This window comes from Theropithecus gelada, chromosome 3, assembly GCF_003255815.1.
Source record: "Theropithecus gelada isolate Dixy chromosome 3, Tgel_1.0, whole genome shotgun sequence".
Taxonomy (NCBI): Eukaryota; Metazoa; Chordata; class Mammalia; order Primates; family Cercopithecidae; genus Theropithecus; species Theropithecus gelada.
Genome location: NC_037670.1, coordinates 154,729,729 through 154,744,924, shown reverse-complemented (window position 1 = coordinate 154,744,924; position 15,196 = coordinate 154,729,729). Strand labels below are relative to the sequence as shown.

Below are 15,196 nucleotides of genomic sequence, written 5' to 3'. Positions count from 1 at the left end.
CCATTGCAGTCTTGATTTGCATGTCCTCAATCACTAATCATCCTTTTATATGTTGATCAGATATATCTGCTTCTTATTCCCTTTTTTTTTTTTTTTTGGAGACAGGGTCTTGCTCTGTCACCAAGGCTGAAGTGCAGTGGTGGATCATAACTCGCTGCAGCCTCGAACTCCTGGGCTCAAGCAATCCTCCCACCTCAGCCTCCCAATTAGCTGGGACTACAGGTGCATGCCGCCACAGCCAGATAATCTTTTTCCTTTTCTTATAGAGACATTGGGGGCGGGTTCTTACTATGTTGCTGAAGCTGGTCTCAAACTCCTGGGCTCAAATGATCCTTCCACCTCAGCTTCCTGAGTAGCTGAGATTATAGGTGCTTTCACCACACCCAACTAATTTTTTGTTTTTATTTTGTTTTTATTTTTGTTGAAACAAGGGTCTCACTTTGTTGCCCAGGTTGGTCTCTAACTCCTGGGCTTAGGCAATCTTCCCACCTCGGCCTCCCAGAGTGTTGAGATTACAGGCATGCACCACCGTGCATGAACTGTGTTTCCTCTTTTGCGAAATGCTTGGTCAATTTGGCGCTTTTTTCTATTGGCTTATCTGTGCTTTCTTTATTGATTTGTTGAAGTTCTTCATGCATTCTTTGTCTGTTGTGTGTATTAGGAATATGGTGAAGATCCTCTCTTGGCCTTTAACTTGTTTTCTCCCTTTCTATAGTATCTTTTAATGAACAAAAGCTCTTAATTTCATTATGGTATCTGGCATTTATGTCTTGTTTAAGCAATCTTTCCCTTGGCCGGGTGTGGTGGCTTACACCTGTAATCCCAGCACTTTGGGAGGCCAAGGTAGGAGGATTGCTTGAGACCTGGAGTTCAAGACCAGCCTGGGCAACATATCAAGGCCCCATCTCTCTATAGAAAGAAATAATAATAAAATTTTAAAATTAATCTTTCCCTTAAGGAATCTGAAGGCTAATCTCAATCCAAGGGGAGTGACCACAATTAGGCCCAGGTTATAGGCCAGCCACAGAGGCAAGCTTGGTTATGCTCACCAAGGCACGGCCCTGTCTGAGGCAGCCCTAACCAGCCAGCACAAGTGACCAGCTGGCTGACTGGCAGGTGTGCTCTGGCTACAGAGCTGGATATATTATGCTATTAGAGCTGGGTGCTGTTAAAAATTCTAATCATAGACTTTAATTAACTTTCCTTGCTCTGACGCCCGCTCACTAAGCAACCTTCTGATTATAATTTGGCTTCCCATGTATCTTGCCTACAGGGAGAGAATGTACTGCTCAGGCCGACGTGAGGATCCAATCCACTCAACAGTTACATGCCACGATGTAAATTAATAAATTCGCATTCTGATTTTATCATCTGCCTCATCTGAGGTCTATAGGCGTGAGTCAGCATCCCCTAGTTTAATCAACATGGACACTGAGACTATCAAGCTTTTGAGCTGAAAAGCTAAGAACTAGACCCAGGACCACAGTGAAATCACCAAGGTAACATTGCCCTGGAGGCCCCTTGGCCTCATGAAGGAGGACTTCTTACGTGTCATGCAATACAGACAGGGATTAAAGTCGACTTCTGACATTATAAAGAGTTGCATATTCAAAACCATGGCTTGGTTCTATTCAGGTGAAGGCAAAGAATAGAAGATGATCATGAAACTCACATTGAATATTTATTGGCTTATAAGCACACACCAGATGCTGTACAAATCCTAGGGAGGAGATTAAGATTTACAGAAATGTTTGGAAAAAGCGAAAAAACAAAAACAAAACAACAACAACAAAAGGACAGATGGTACGTGCTGAGGTGAAATGAAACAAGAGGCAGCTGGTTGATGAATTCTTGCTCTACTTAGGGACTCGCGGTCCAGGATACAAAATAGACAGACAAACACACACACAAACCAGGACAAGGAAACACAGGATACACCACAGCACAAACGGAAATGTGCCAGGGTGGTGAGATTATCCAGGCCAGAGGAGTGATTTAGGACCTGTAAGATGAGGCCTAGATCTTTGAAGTGAGTTCAAAAGGCAAAGAGGAGGTGAGCCCATTAGGACAGATGGGGATAATCTCACCACCCTGCAATTTAGATGGTCACTTCACCCAGCCTTCCTGGGTGAGCAGTACCTACAGTGACACAGATCCCCTCCCGCCATCCTGGTCACACTGAATAATAAAGGGAGGAGAGGGGTAAGAACTGTAGTATGTAGAAATTCTCAGTGCAGGGAAGGGAAGTGAACTTCTACTTTGTATTCAGGCCTAAAAAAGGAGGGGAGGGGCCCAGCACGGCGGCTCATGCCTGTAATCCCAGCACTTTGGGAGGCTGAGGTAGGCAGATCACCTGAGGTCAGGAGTTTGAGACCAGCCTGACCAACATGGAGAAATCCTGTCTCTACTAAAAATACAAAATTAACCGGGCATGGTAGCATGCGCCTGTAATCCCAGCTACTCGGGAGGCTGAGGTAGGAGGATTGCTTGATCCCAGGAGGCAGAGGTTGCGGTGAGCCAAGATCGAGCCATTGCACTCCAGCCTGGGCAACAAGAGCAAAACTGTCTCAAAAAAAAAAAAAAAAAAGGACAGGAGGGAGGGAAGAGACCTTCACTGATATCCCTGTGAGATTTGCTGCTCAAAGGAAAATATTTTCCAGGAAGACTGAGAGAAATTAAAGGAAATTCTATGTCATCTTTGAGACCCACCTGAAGACAAGCAGTGCCTCCCACAGTGCCACCAGAGCAAGGTCATTGGCTTGGCTAGATGTGGATGAGGCTAGAGAATCATCTCAGATTTTCTTTGGTTCTAAAAATGAGGTAGAGAGAGACATGCCGCCCAGGAAGGGGTGATGCTAAGTGCAGCTGCCCAGCCAGCAGGGTGGAAGGAGAGACAGACAAAAGGCTCATCAAAAACAGCGGGACCAAAATTGAGCAGGCTGGCAGAACCACTCCTTGCAGGGACACCGCCAGCACACAGGACTCCAGGGAGCTGGCTGGAAAGGGGCAGGCCTGTGTGCTCTACAAACCCAGAGGGCTCTGACTCACACGGGAAGGAATGGCCTCCTTTAACAGTGGCCTCAGTGGGTGCACGTGTGGGTACAAATAAATGTAGACAGAGCGGGGCCGTCGCCTAGTAAAGGTTGTCCCGCACGTGCTCCATGATGGTCTTCAGCCCCAGCCAGGTCTCCTCCGCAGTGGGGATGATCTGGTTAGCTGGCAGGAGGAAGCCATAGGTCCCGGTATCTCTCAACTCAAATGTGAATGCAAATTTGATGCCATTATCATACGCCCAGTCGATGCTGCTCCCACTAGCTGGATCTGTAAGTCGGAGGACAAAACACTCTTGAAGCCCAGTTCCCTCCTGGGTTAGACGGGAAGGGGCCAAGAACTCTGCCTGCCTGGGGTTCCTTCAGGAATCCAGAGTTTGATCCTCAAGTCGTCAGTCCAAATCATCAGCCTGATCCCTATGTCTCAGACCATCCTGCATTGGCCTGAGGTGCACACTGGTCTCAAACCAAGAGATCTGAAACCCTTACTCCCGCCTTATTACTAACTTACTGTGTCCGTCCTGTTGGTCCCTCAAAACCAATCTCTATAGAGAGAGAGTATAGCAGGCAGCCTCCAAGGTAGCTCTAATGATACTTGGATCCTAGAAGTCAAGTCTTTGTGCAGCTCCCTCCTACATTAAATAAGGCTGACCTCACCAGTGTAACTGACAGGATGCTGCAGAAATGAAGCCGTGTGACTTTCAAGGCCAGGTCATAAAAGACACTGTGGCTTCTGCCTTGCTGTCTCTTGGATTACTCACTCTGGATAAGCCAGTTGTCATTTGGTTTTGTAAGGACATTCAAGTAGGCCTCTACAGAGGTTCATGGTAGTGAGGAACTGAAGTAGTGAATGAAAAATGCAAGCTGATATGGTTTGGCTGTGTCCCCACCCAAATCTCATCTTGAATTGTAGCTCCCTTAATTCTCATGCATTGTGGGAGGGACCCAGTGGGAGATAACTGAATCATGGGGGTGGTTCCCCCATACTGTTCTTGTGGTAGTAAGTAAGTCTCATGAGATCTGATGGTTTTATAAGGGGAAACCCCTTTTGCTTGGTTCTCATTTGCTGTTTGCCTGCTGCCACGTAAGACATGTCTTTTGCCTTCTGCCATGATTGTGAAGCCTCACCAGCCACGTGGAACTGCAAGTTCATTAAACCTCTTTTCCTTTATAAATTACCCAGTCCCAGGTATGTCTTTATCAGCAGTGTGAAAACGGACTAATACACAAGTCTTAGGTTGACTGTGACCCTGAAAGGCATCTTGACTGCAGCCTCATGAAGGATCCTGAGCCAGAGCCATCTAGCCAAACCACTGAATTCCTGCCCTACAGAAACTGTAAGAAAAAGTATGTTGATTGTTTTAAGCTGCTAAGTTTTAGGATTTTTTTTTTTTTAACATTACAAAAGATAATGGATACAGAGAAGGCAGCACAGACCTTGGGACTTCCCTTCACCAAAAGGCTTATGAAAGGCAAGAGGCCCATTTTTCTGATTCTTCTCAAACTCTACTAGCTCAGAAATTGCCTAACAGTGCAAAATATAGATAATTCTTTTCTTGTTTCTTTTTGAGACAAGGTCTCACTCTGTCACCCAGGCTGGAGTGCAGTGGCATCATCACAGCTTATTGCAGCCTTGACCTCCTAGGCTCAAGTGATCCTCCCACCTCAGTGTCCCAAGTAGCTGGGACTGCAGGCACATACCACTATGCCTGCATAGTGTATGTAAATAGATACAAATTTATCTATTTGTAGAGATGGGGTCTTACTATGTTGCCCAGGCTGGTCTCAAACTCCTGGACTCAAGTGATCATCCCACCTCAGCCTCCCAAGGTGCTGGGATTAAAGGTGTGAATCCCACGCCTGGCCTGGATGACATTAAATAATAAATCAATGTCAATAGCAGCTACCATTTGTTGAGCATCTATCATGAGCCAGGCATTATATCAGACACTGCACACTTATGATCTCCTAATCTTTAAAAACTCAGTGAAGTAGGTTTTATTGTCCTTGTTTTACAGATGAGGAAATCCAAGCTCAGAATGGATAATTCACCTAAGGAAATACAGATGGAAAATGGCGGAGCTGCAATCTAAACCCAGGTCCATCTGATAATAAAGCCCAGGCTCTCCTCAACCAGTGAGTATAAAACAAGCCTGTCACCTGGAAATATGGGTCTTTTGGCTTTTCTGTGGTTCCTGAGAGCTGTGTGATTCCTGAATAGCATTTGTGATTTTTCTAGGGATGCTTCCAGTGAGACGCCGTGCTCCCTCCCTGTGTGGAGGGAGCCTTTCTCTACCTCGAGAAAATACTGAATGAAAAGCAATGGCACCAGAAGTTTCTAGAAGTTACTTATATGGCAAGTCCAAGTATTTGAGAACACATTTGAGATTCAGGAAGGAGGAAAAAGGCTTCTGCCGAGCAGTCAAAATGACAAAGTTTGTAAACTTCACTTTATTGGGGTCCCTGCTCAAAGTCTACCTACTGTTAAAAAAAAAAAAAAAAAAAGGGAACACGCTATTAACACTGTTCTGCACACTGTATTTTTCAGTTAACAACTGGTGAGTATTCCCTTTTAGCGCACATAGATCTACCTCATTCGCTTAAGGACTGTGTAGTGCTGCATTGTGTGAACGCACCAAATGGTATTTATCCTGCATTCTCTATACAGACATTTTAGACACTTACAAGGGTTGGGGCTCAGAAAGTGATACTCCAAAGACTGATGTTTTGACATGCTGAGAGCCCTCAGAAGCCACCTCCAAATCAAGGTCCCTCTAACTTCTTATTCCCCATACCTGCCCCACTACCAAGCACAGGGAGGGACTGTCTCTGTCTTTGGAAATTTCCTCATCTGACTGAGAAAGTGTCTTTCCAAAAGAAATGCAATTGTCTTAAACAGCCTCCCTAGAGGTCTCATCAAATAACCAAGAAAGATAAACCACCAGAAGAGATGAGACTGTGAATCATCACCACACCCAGACAGACTTCATCTATTCTTCTGAGGACAGCTCCAAGAGATTGCCTGGAGGACTTTATCTGCTTAATAAGACAACCTTTGTTCCTGTGCAGCTCCGCCCCTCACCTTCCTGTAATGTCTGCCTCCCACCTCCCCAATCCATACATCTCCTCCCTCCTGTATGAAAAAGGGTGTACAAGCTTCTGTGCCCCATCGGGTTATTGGGTAATCATTGTCTTGTGATTCCCCTGTGCCATGCACACTAAAATAAAATTTTTTATGCCTTTTCTCCTATCGATCTGCCTTTGGTCAGTTGATTTTTCAATGAACCTTCAGAAGGCAAAGGGGAAGTTTTCCCTTGGCCCCTATACATGTCTTCTGTGACTACAGATAATGCTGTCATGAACACCCTTTCTTCCCCCATGTCAGATGGGTAATGCAGTAACATTGTAACAAGATTGGAGGAAGGCATATGTCACACATGAGTGTGAAAACCCAATCACCATGCTTACGAACTACAAAAAGTACATGGAACTGCCTTATCCATGAGTCAGATGAACCCAAAGAACTTGTTTCCCAGACCTTCCTGGAGCAGAATCAGTGAAGAGGAGGGGAAAGGGTTGCTAGAGGCTGTTGGCCTGAAGCAATACAAGCTACTGCTGACAGTCTGGCAGGAGAAAGGAGACATAAAACTCTACAAAGCAAACACTGGAATTAAAGAAGCAAAACAGGCCGGGACCATTTAGCAGAAGGTCCAAGCAGTCCAAGATGGCAGAGTAGGCCTTTAGCATATATGAACTGGGGTGGAGAAGTCCACTTAACCATGAAGAAAGGGGCTTAAATCTCTTCTCCATGCTCCGTTTTAGAAGGCAGAAGAGTGTAAAATCCATTTTAGAATTATTTTCCTCTAAAATGGCCATCTAGGAAAAGGTCCAGCACTTGAAAGGGCAAACGTTGACTGTGTATGTAGCACACACCATAACCTATGGCGTTGGATACAGTGCTATTGTACAAAAATTGATTGCTTTTTTTGAAAAACAAGGACAGACAAGGCCTGTAAAGAATATGGAAGATGGGCTCTTAGAAAAGGTGGACATTTTGGCGGGGCGCTGTGGCTCATGCCTGTAATCCCAGCACTTTGGGAGGCTGAGGTGGGCAGATCACCTGAGGTCGGAAGTTCAAGACCAGACCAACCAACTTGGAGAAGCCCCGTCTCTACTAAAAATACGAAAATTAGCTGGGCATGGTGGCACATGCCTATAATCCCAGTGACTCGGGAGGCTGAGGCAGGAGAATCACTTGAACCCTGGAGGTGGCGGTTGCGATGAGTGGAGATCATACCACTGCACTCCAGCCTGGGCAACAAGAGTGAAACTCCGTCTCAAAAAAAAGAAAGAAAGAAAGAAAGAAAAGGTGGAAATTTTATGTCTCCTGGACAGCCCTCGAGAGAGCCTTCCTCCTCTTCTGTTGGAGGAATCCGATGAGTATCTCCCAGTTTTGTAAGTTTATGCTGCGGAGGAGAGAGAAGAATGATGCAGGAGGACAAGGCCATTATTTAAGCTGGTGTTTGACCCAAAGGCCGGGACCCTGGTGATCCCCAAAGATCTTTGGAGAGGACGTCCTCAGAGGGCACCTACCAAGTCTCTTTTAACTGTCTTTGGCCCCTCACTCCGTTCTAATTAGGCAGAGGATGGAGAAACTCTCCAGGTGTGTTGTCTGAAGAGTTCCCACTTAGCAACACTAATATCAAGAAACCATGAATTATTAATGGATGTTGCTGCAATTAGCAACACAAACACCAATATCATCTGATGGCATCCGAAACAGAGACAAGACTGTTGAGATGGAGTCCAGAGGAGGGCCCGGGGGTGGATGGAGAATCTTCCTGAAAGAGGGGTTCTGAAGCGAAGCCAGTTGAGGATGAGTCCGGTTGGAGGGGACAGTGGGTGGAGAGTTGAAGAGGACAGAAACAGCAGTGAGTTTGCAGGGGTTCTCAGGGTGGATCACCTATTGAGACACCATTATAGAAAAGGCAATAGAGGGGAAAGAAGGGTGCGGTGGCTCACACCTGTAATCCCAGCACTTTGGGAGGCTGAGACAGGCAGACTGCTTGAGCCCAGGAATTTGAGATCAGTCTAGGCAACATAGTGAGACCCTTTCTCTACAAAAAAAATACAAAAAATTAGCTGGGCATGTTGGTGTATGCCTGTACTACCAGCTGTTCAGGAGGCTGAAGTGGGAGGATCACCTAAGTCTGGGGAAGTCGAGGCTGCAGTGAGCCAAGATTGCACCACTGCACTCCAGACTGGGTCAGGGAGTGAGACCCTGTCTTACCAAATTTAGAGAAAAAAAGGAGGGTACCACCTTAAGGGGGATCAGAGTTGCACCTGCCATGTTTATACAGCCATGCGTCACTTCACAATGGAGGTATGTTTTCATCATCATGCAATGTATTTACACAAACCTAGATGGCATCGCCTCCTGCACACATAGGCTATATGGCGTAGCCTATTGCTCCTAGGTTACAAGCCTGCATGGCATGTTACTGTACTGAACACTGTTGGCAGTTGTAACACAATGGTGAGTATTTGTCTGTCTAAACAAATCTGAACATACAAAAGGTACAATAGGCCAGGTGCACTGACTCATGCCTGTCATCTCAACACTTTGGGAAGCTGACAAGGGAGGATTGCTTGAGCCCAGATAAACATCCCTTCAGGTATTTTCTTCTCACAGTCTACAAGATATGCTCAGCCATAAGGCGTTCACCTCCATTTCATCCTCTCCCATGCAAGCCCTATATTCAATACTCTTTCAACCTTCTCTCTCTCTTCATAGATGCTACCCCCCAAATCCCGCCACTCTTTTACCTTCATTTTTTTCTTTTTTTTTTTTTTTTTTTTTGAGACAGAGTTTTGCTCTTTTAGCCCAGGCTGGAATGCAACCTCTGCCTCCTGAGTTCAAGCAATTCTCCTGACTCAGCCTTCCAAGTAGCTGGGATTACAGGCGCACACCACAACGCCCAGCTGAAGTACTTCAGTAGAGACGGAGTTTCACCGTGTTGGCCAGGCTGGTTTCAAACTCCTGACCTCAGGTGATCCGCCCGCCTCAGCCTCCCAAAGTAGGAAGACTACAGGCGTGAGCCACCACGCCCAGCCTCAACACCAATTTTAAACCCCAACCAACACTCGTGCTCTGATCTAATTAAAAGTTCTCTCACCATGTTTCACCACCTTACTTCCACTCACATAAAGGGAGCCCCAAATTAGTTTATAAATGGCAGCACATCAAAAAACCCTCCCTCCAAGCAGGATATGCCATCATTAAGGGATAACATAATGATACCCACTCTCTCCACCTAAAAGAGTTGTAGAGGCTGCCCCCTTGCCTTTGGGCACATCCTCCAAACAAACAGAATTAGTTGCTCTAATAAGAGCACTAACCCTAGCAAAAAACACATAAGTTAATTTATACACCGATTCTAAATATGCCTATAACATCATCCATTCCAATGCCCAAATTTGGAAAGAGCAGGGCTATCTCATGGCCGAGGGAACTCCTATCATTAATGGAAAACTAATCCATCATCTACAGGCAGCTTTACTTCCAGAAAAGGTTGCAGTTATCCATTGCAAAGGACATCAATCAGATAAAAGCCACATTTCTTTAGGGAACCGTGAGGCTGACTATTGAGCAAAACACGTCTCAACCAATCATCGAATTCCCCCATACCTATTTCCCCTCATACAACATATCCCCTCCTTTTATCCTAAACACCAAATACAGCAACTAGTTACGCCAGGGGCACAATTGAAACCCCCATACTGGCTCATACAAAACAAATTAGTCCCACCTAACCCTGAAAAAAACAACTCTTTTATGAGACATTCACAGTCTTTTCCATAGTAGCCATTCCCCTCCACAACATTTCATAAGTTCTCATATACACATAACCCCAGATATAAAGGAACAGTTAAAAGCCATTTCCCATCAATGCTCTATTTGCCAGAAAGCATCTATTCCAACACTAAACCTCTTCTTTCCCAAACCATCAAGCCAGGGGACACCTTTCAGGACAAGACCACAAATTAATTTTACCCATATGCACCAGGAAGAAAGGCTCAGTTTCTTTTAGTTCCCGCTAATACCTTTTCAGGATGGGTGGAGGCTTTTTCCATCCAACAATAGAATTTCTATTATTGCCTCCAAATTAATAACAGAAATCATCCCCAGGTTCGGGGTGCCTCTTTCTTTCCAATCTGATAATGGCCCTGAATTCATTTATCAAATTACTCAAACAATTGCACAAGCCCTGCTAATGACCTGGAAGCTACACAACCCCTATCAACCTCAATCTTCAGGAAAGGTTAAAAAAATGAGTAACATTCTAAAAAACACCCTCACCAAGTACTCACTCCAAACACATACAAACTGGGTTACACTTTTACCTTTGGCCCTTCTAAAAATGCAGGCACTCCCACCTAAACCTCCAGTGCTCAGCCCCTTTAAACTCAAGTCCGAAAGACTACTCACCCCTTTTGTTCCACCTCCGAGTCAAGGCCCACCTCTACCCACCCCTCTCATTTCCCCTCTTCTACATACCATCCGCCATTTTATTTGGGAATATGCTGACAAATGCCTGCCACAACCCGTAACCGACTCCTCTAATCCCTTCCTACAGCCAGGAGGCTGGGTTCTGGTAAAAGATCCCAGTCCTACCCCCAATTCCCCCCCTCACACCTAAATGGAAGGGATCTCACCAGATCATCCTTACCACACCCACAGCAGCAAAACTCCAAGGACTCCCCAACTGGTTTCATTATACTTTTCTCAAGAAAACAGACTTCCCTTCACCACATACTCAAACAACCAAGTCTAAAACCCCTTCAGCCTTTTCTTATGTCTCCATAGGACCCACTTCCCTTCACCTCACCCGAATCCCAAAGAAAAAGGAAGAGAAATCCATGTAAGCCACTTACGTCTCTTTCTCTCCCAAACTTTTCATCGCTTCCTAACCAACCTCATTACAGCCCTTCAGTGGTACCCTTACAAAATTCCCATTCTGCATCCTGATCAGCTCCTTACTGTGTTGTGGGACCTATGGCTTCAAGGAACTTTCCAGGACTTTAGTCCTACCCAAATAACTTTCTTCTCTTTTTGCTTGTTTCTTTCAATATAAATTCCCTAATCACATCAACCTCACCAATACAACCACTCCTCGCTGCTCTCAAACTAGAACTCTCTATAAACCTTACACGATCCCTCTTGCTGCAAGCTAACTGTTCCTTTGCTCCAGAATGCTGAATGTGCTTATCGCTGTCTTCCTCAGCTTACACAGCCCTTCCTACACCCCTTCATGACCTTTTAACAGGAAACATAACCTGATTTATAAACTCCAAAAAGGAGCTTCCTTTTTTAAAAGAGCTGACACCCTGGTCAGCGATTATCCCACTTCCAGGGCCAATCAGGCCAACAAATTATTTCAAACCTATTACAACTCCCTACAACACCTCAAGCCCCAAGGCCCTCCTATTAAAGGGCCCATAACTAAACACACCCCCCTTTTACTACAAGCCTCACTTTGCTTTTCAGCCTCTAAGGAAAATTTTCCTGTAGGATCCTTAACACCTAACCAATGCAACCACACTATCATTATTAAAAACCCCTCTGACCATCAAACTAATGAAGTTGACTACCAAGGATCACCAGAAGCAAATGGAGCATTTCTGCAACCAGCTCGTTTTACAGCCTCTCCCTCAACTAATGCCTCCGGCCCAACTTGTGTTGTCCCTGGTGCCCACCTTTTTCCATGGTTGTATATCAATGGTGCAACGTCCAACTGCATATTGTGTAAAAAATAACTCTTCCTATATCTCTAATATAGTGGGTGTCTCCCTGGCCTCCTCCTTGTCCACCTGGAGTAATGAACCACAGGAAAGAAACAGTACCCTATCTTTAATTCACTTGTTTTCTTTCCATATCTCCATCTGTATTTACAATGAAGGCTTGTTCTTTTGGTGTGGCACCAACACATGTCTTTGTCTCCCCACCAACCAAACTGGAACCTGTGCCCTAGTTTATCTTTCTCCCTCCACTAAACTAGTTCCTCCTAATCAAACTCTACCCATTCCATCTGTCCAATAGGTTTTAAAAAAGAGGGCCATCCACGTCATTCCTTTGATGGTGGCCTATAAGTGTAACCTCTATACTTGGATTGGGAGCAGGCAGATCGGCCACCTCTTTAACATACTTTTAAAAACTCTTTCAACAGAACTACAGGGTTCTTTTAAAAATATAGCCCAAAGCCTTATAAAAGCCTAAGACCAACTAGACTCCTTAGCTGGAGTAGTCCTCCCAAATAAATGGGGATTAAATCTTATAACAGCTGAAAAAGGGGGCCTCTGCCTCTCATTGGGTGAGAAATGTTGCTTCTATCTCAACCAATCAGGCGTAGTAAGAAACACTGCTGAAAAACTTTTAAAAAAGGCTAAAAAGCTAAGGAACAGCAAAACAACCAAATAAATTATTGGTTTGGAAACAAAATCATAACACAGGCCATCCCATTCCTGGGCTCTCTCCTAATAATATGCCTAGGACTAATGTTCTTACCCTGCCTAATCAACCTTTTTCAAAGATATTTAACTGACAGAATCATGCCTATCTCACAGACTACTACCCAAAAGCATCTACAGATAGCATTACTCCTACAGTCAATCTGAGACCAAAAAACTCTCCATGCTCCCCTCAGCAGGAAATAGCCAAAAAAAAAAAAAAAAAACATGCCGCCCTTTGTCCTTTTATAATTATAAGGTCTGGATTGACAGAGCAGGAGCATCACCATCTTGGGCAAACACCACTATTTTAAGTTCTCCTTGATTAAAAATCAGCCCCAAACATCAGCCTAATGGGTAATGTCAACATGACCAGAAACATTCCAACTCTAAGATAAACCTCCCCTCCGACCAGATATTCCAACCCTGAAATAAAACTCTCCTTCACACAGAAACATTCTGAGCCTGCGATAAGCTCCCCCTCCCTAAATCCTTAAATACCCTTAGTCTGTAAGAGAGAACACTCCTGACCGAAATCAGCCAGAAGCCCCTCTCAGGTTTATTCCCAGAATAAACCTGTCTTTGACTGTTATGCTGCTTTTCATGTTTCTTTCCTCTTTCTTAACTCTTACAAAAAGAGGGCTTGTGCAGGAAAACTCCTTGTTATAGTAACCATCAGATCTCATGAGATTTACTCACTATCATGAGAACAGCACAGGAAAGACCTGCCCCCGTGATTCAATTACCTCCCACCAGGTCCCTCCCACAATATGTGGGAATTCAAGATGAGATTTGAGTGGGGACATGGCCAAACCATATCAGATGGGGTCTTTCTACGTTGTCCAGGCTCAATGTTTGTTCATCTCCTTTAGGAAGATGAGGGAGTCTCCCCCAACTCCATTACCACCATCAGTTTACCAATTGAAAGGTGGGTTTCTCTTGAAAATGGAGGGATGGGCATGAGGAATTTTTGATATGATGTTGATGAAGGGGACTGCATGCAACAGCTGTCACCACACAGGCATGACGTAGTTCAGTCTATTACTAACAACAAAAACAATCAGATGGCAAGTAAGTCTAACAGCTCTCCTCCCATTCCATTTCAAGTTTCCTCTCAAAGTGCTTTCTAAGTAACTCATAAATAAGTGAGTACTTACAGACAGTGGTGCAGGTGGGACCCACTTGGTACTCAGTGCCCGACACAGAAGCCAGAGCTTTGGCCGCACGCCTCGCCACCTTGTCCTGGGAAGGGGGAACGTGGAGTGAGAAAAAATGGATCCTGAAGCTTGACCTTCCTCAGCTGCTCTGCTCTGGGATGGTTTGGAAGATTGATTCTCGGCCCCTCTGCTGATTTCCTTTCTGGTCCCTTCTTTCCCCTTCACCCAGTGCCAAGGCCCAACTGTAAACTGAGGGAGGTGGCATGGTTCCTTCAACTCCTTCTCCCACCACACACCCAGTTCTTGACTCTCAGTTTGGGGGAGGAGATGAGGAGGGAAGTGGAAGCCTGTGCATTATGTACTCAGATTGGAAGAGATAGGGGGTCTGGGGCTACTCACTGACCCGCTAGGAATCTAGTAAAGGCACCATCTTTACCTATCCTGAGAAGGGGGACGTCACTCATACATGAGGGAAGACCAAGTATGTTCAAGGGAAAGCTCTCAAAGAGTTGGGTGTTGCAGAGTAGAGGAGAAGAAGGACCACCATAGGCGAATGGTCCCTGTGTAGAGTGCCTGCCCGAGAGGCCAGCTGGGAGTCGGGGAGCAGAATCAAGCCCACAATTTGCCATGAGCCTGGGAGGGGCTGCATCTGCCCGAGGTTTAAGGGCTGGCTGTGGCCCTGGGCAGCCACCTGCAGTCACCCTCCAGATGTCAGGCCTGCTCCTGATGGCCCACGTTCTGGACAAGACACAGAGCATCCCAGGCCGTGGCCTTCACCCTCCTTAAACTCTTCCTTCACTAGAGTGAGGAGTTCTCCCCATTGCTCACCCGGGTGCCACCCACAGTCCTTGGTAAGCAGCGGGTCCACAACACATGGCAGTCAGAAAAACAAGGGAGAAGGAAAGGCGGGGCAGGCATGGTTCAGGGAACTCATAGCAGACACAGAAATAAAGAGCACTGTCTTCCTGTCCCCAGGAGATGACAGCGTATCCCAAAGGGCAGGGAGAGAAGACTGGGCCTTCAATGAAACATGCCCAGGCTCCTGGACTCTCCCTATAAAGCTGCAGAGCTACCACCTTAGCAGCGCCAGGAGGGTCAGGCAGGCCCCAGGCTGGGTGGGAGGCAGCTGTGACTCACCAGCTCCTTGGCATCTGGGGCCTTTTTGGCTGAGTATCCATATGGATACATCAGCAGCTGCGAGTAGCTGTGCAGGTCGATGAAGCACTTGAAATTCCCATGTTTTTGGATGAAATCTACCACCGATTTCACCTCCACTTCTGAATTGGCATGGGGTCCATGGTACACTTCGGAGCAAGGGTTGTCACTGGCTCCCTTTCCTGTTGGGGATAGCCCAAGAAGAAACATTAACTCATAATCCGGGAACACAGAAATGCAAGACATTCCACCTAGAGAGGGACCAAAGGTATTGGGAATGGGCAGGCCACGGTGAGACGGCCCAGAGCACCTAGTCCACGGTGGGTG

At 45.8% G+C, this 15,196-nt stretch overlaps 1 protein-coding gene and 1 non-coding gene across 3 annotated transcripts in view; both read right to left on the bottom strand.

Annotated features, from left to right (window-relative positions):
- Window positions 1-1,659: 1,659 nt before the first annotated feature.
- The window catches only part of CPA4 (carboxypeptidase A4), a 30,799-nt gene continuing 17,262 nt past the window's right edge, over window positions 1,660-15,196 (bottom strand). For both annotated transcript variants that reach the window (XM_025380625.1, XM_025380626.1), the window contains 3 exons: window positions 14,852-15,051; window positions 13,715-13,799; window positions 1,660-3,321 (listed from right to left, as the gene is read on the bottom strand). In XM_025380625.1, coding sequence (XP_025236410.1) covers window positions 3,134-3,321; window positions 13,715-13,799; window positions 14,852-15,051 — 473 coding nt within the window. In that variant the 3' untranslated portion in view covers window positions 1,660-3,133. The remainder of the gene's footprint in view (window positions 3,322-13,714; window positions 13,800-14,851; window positions 15,052-15,196) is intronic.
- LOC112621982 lies at window positions 6,430-6,533 on the bottom strand. Its single transcript, XR_003118899.1, has one exon. It is a non-coding gene; the product is annotated as a small nucleolar RNA U13 (small nucleolar RNA).